This window comes from Cydia fagiglandana, chromosome 20, assembly GCF_963556715.1.
Source record: "Cydia fagiglandana chromosome 20, ilCydFagi1.1, whole genome shotgun sequence".
Classification (NCBI taxonomy): Eukaryota; Metazoa; Arthropoda; class Insecta; order Lepidoptera; family Tortricidae; genus Cydia; species Cydia fagiglandana.
The window spans coordinates 2,626,736-2,629,722 of NC_085951.1; the positions used below are offsets into that span (position 1 = coordinate 2,626,736).

The 2,987-nt window shown below is 35.8% G+C and overlaps 1 protein-coding gene across 1 annotated transcript; it reads right to left on the bottom strand.

Annotated features, from left to right (window-relative positions):
- Positions 1-241: 241 nt before the first annotated feature.
- On the bottom strand, positions 242-2,557 carry LOC134674608 (THAP domain-containing protein 6-like). Its single transcript, XM_063532721.1, has 4 exons — positions 2,400-2,557; positions 1,468-1,654; positions 1,065-1,166; positions 242-956 (listed from the first exon to the last, which is right to left on the bottom strand). The coding sequence occupies exons 1-4, from the start codon at positions 2,477-2,479 to the stop codon at positions 678-680; spliced, it is 648 nt and encodes a 215-aa protein (XP_063388791.1). The 5' UTR covers positions 2,480-2,557; the 3' UTR covers positions 242-677.
- Positions 2,558-2,987: the final 430 nt, after the last annotated feature.

Here is a 2,987-nt window from a genome sequence, read left to right on the forward strand (position 1 = left end):
ATTGTTAATCGTACACTAAACAAAAGTGGCAACAGTGACAGCTCGCTGAGGCTCCGTCTTTATATATTATTAAGTCTATGGTGTCGGCCTTTAAATATTTCATTAACGTTTAATGTTTATGGATATTTGAAGGTGGATTTATAACAAATAATATCTTATTGCTGTTTTTAAAAGTTACTTATATTTCGAACAAGTAAAAAATATACAAATCGGTCAGTAATTTCAATAAAGAGACATTCATTTCTACTGCATGTATTTTGATATGGGGCATTATCAATGAAAAGGGATCTTATTGTCGATGGCGCTTACGCCGCACAGCGTCGCGCGGCATTGTATTTATATCGGAGCATCGTTAATAATGGCGTAACCGCCGACAATTAGGTCCCTTTTCATAGATAACGTCATAGTACAAAATTAAACGAAACTTAGGTTTTAAGGTGCTACAGAACGATTATGAACGAATATATTTTTATTCGTGAGTACATACACAAAAATAAAGAAAATTATACAAGCAGAGACACATAAAAAAAGGAGAAAGTGACACGAAATGTTCTCGCCTCAGCATGTTGCTGGCGACTTCCAGCGATATTTAATTAACTCTCAACTACCAGAGCAAAGGTAATTTTTTGTTCAAATTTTTCTTTTCTCCTAAAAGAGATTTCAGTGAAATGATATATCTATTGTAAATCTTCTAAAAGAGATTTCAGTGAAACGATCTCTCGTTTTAATCTCCTGTTTGCATCACGCAACTTTCGCAATTTAACATTTTTTTCATTTACTTTGCACTTAAGTTCCATGATTCTTCGAGAAAGTCGTTTTTCGACAGGAGAATTATAAGCAGATGGTGATTCAGGGTCCCGGACTCTGGATAGTTCTCGCTTCGTGGTAGGTGTTTGTGACACAGTATTCTGCTCTTGAGATGTTGTTAACACTGAACTCTGCAGAGTAGAGCCATCCTGAAAATACGATACACAATAAACTCTCTCTATTCGCTCTATAATTAATACTCCCTTTTTAGAATTTCAGAATGAACGGTAGTAATATTATATTATATTTAATCGAACCTCTTTTTTTAATGTGCCTTCATCATGGACATCACAGTCAATGCTTTGCGGTATTTGAACTGCTACTGCTGAGTTGTTATGTTGCTGAGTTATATCCTCTATCTGAAATATTATTTACGTGTAAAATTACATAATATTTTCCACATAAAAAGAACTCGATCAAGAACACATCAAAATCGAACCAGGTGTAAGGTGGAGCCTGCAAATATTTGATTAAATAATTTTTAATATGAAGGATTGGAGGCTCTAAGAAGGTACATGGAAGTTTTTGTCTTGTGAATCATGTAATTTAAACGATGAAATTACCAAAATAATTCTCGTCCAAACGATAAGATTTTATGAAATAAAAATATAAGTAAGTATAGTTAAAGTTGATAATCAATTAAATGTTGAATCAGCTTACCAAAACTGGTAAATATAGAGTTGGTACTGCGGAACTCAATAATCGTCTCCGCTGACTCGTTACTTGGTGGAAATTATCTGCTGTGAAGTGCCTTGAGCAAATGACACTCGTATTACACGGGTACCATAACTGTCCACGGTGCGTGGCGTCAATCCATTTTGCTTTAATTTCAGGATTTTTTGGAAATCTGAAAGACAATCAAATTATTTTACCTGACCCCAAAACTTTAAAAGGCTTCCAAAACTTAAGGTCACTGATATAAAGGCAAAAAAAGTCAGTGTGCACCAATCGTACACGCTAATAAAAAATACTGTATTATTTTTTAGTTCTAGGTGCACACAACATAATATGCCTATCGCAAACCAATACCGAGTACCCTCGCAATCTCGCACATCATCAGGTACATCTTGTTCCCGATTTTTTATTTCATTTCTCATTTTGATACTAGAGTCGGACCAAAAAAAGTCTGCAGCGGATTTAATAGCCCACGCAGTGCAAGTGTCATTTATATGTCATAATTTCATAGAAGTTTGACGTTTAAAATAACACTTTCACTGCGTGGGCTATCAAATCCGCTGCAGGCTATTCTTGGCCTGACTCTACCTCAATAATGATCATTCTACTAAGATGAACTACGAACTAAATAAAACTACACATGCTACAGATTAATTATTGTCAATTTAAAAAAAAGAATCACGGTTATCTTTAATATTTTTTTAAAATGGTACAGTACCGTATGAAGTTCCCGCAACTGACGGAACCATCATCGTCACATCACTATTCGTCTATGTGAAAGGGATAGCACATTGCATTTTTACGTTGACGAAAAGGAACGGGTATACTTCGTTGCTGCTCAGTACAACCAGTTACCAGTATAAAATGAACCCCGCGGACAAGAAACAATTTTCAACAAAATAATGAATTTCACTTACCTGTGGAATGTTATTCCATCTGTTAAGAATTTGGAAGTCTTAGATGACTTGCCACACCATTTTATGCTGCAATATCCCATTATTAGCGAACAAATGTAATGATTTACGATTTATTTTCGTACAGACGTGCACACTGCTAACAGGTCGTATTCTTGGGCGCTACTGGCAGCGCGTGGCCGCGGCCGCGTGCATAAGACCTATACATCACACGGGTGGTGACCGTGAGTCGTCCTATAATCTCAGCTAAATCTCAGTCTATAATTATTTTGGTCTATATAATAGGGCGGTGGTCTGTGGAATGGAAACAAATTTGTCAGTAATTAAATTTAGAATAATTTGTATCGAGACAGGCTTCGTGTATGCGTGTTTTAAAATTTATGCCTTTTCTACTGACACTGTGATGGCGTTGTTTGTGAAATATTGCGACATTTGTGTTTGTTATTCTAGGATGAGATGGGAAACAGCGGTTTATGAATAAAGGGATAAGTCTGCAGCTGCTTTTAAAGCAGTAGTTGAAACAGTTCCACCAACTTTTTTTTTGCAACTGTCATGTGTCAAATTTGACATTGACATCAAGACATAACCAAA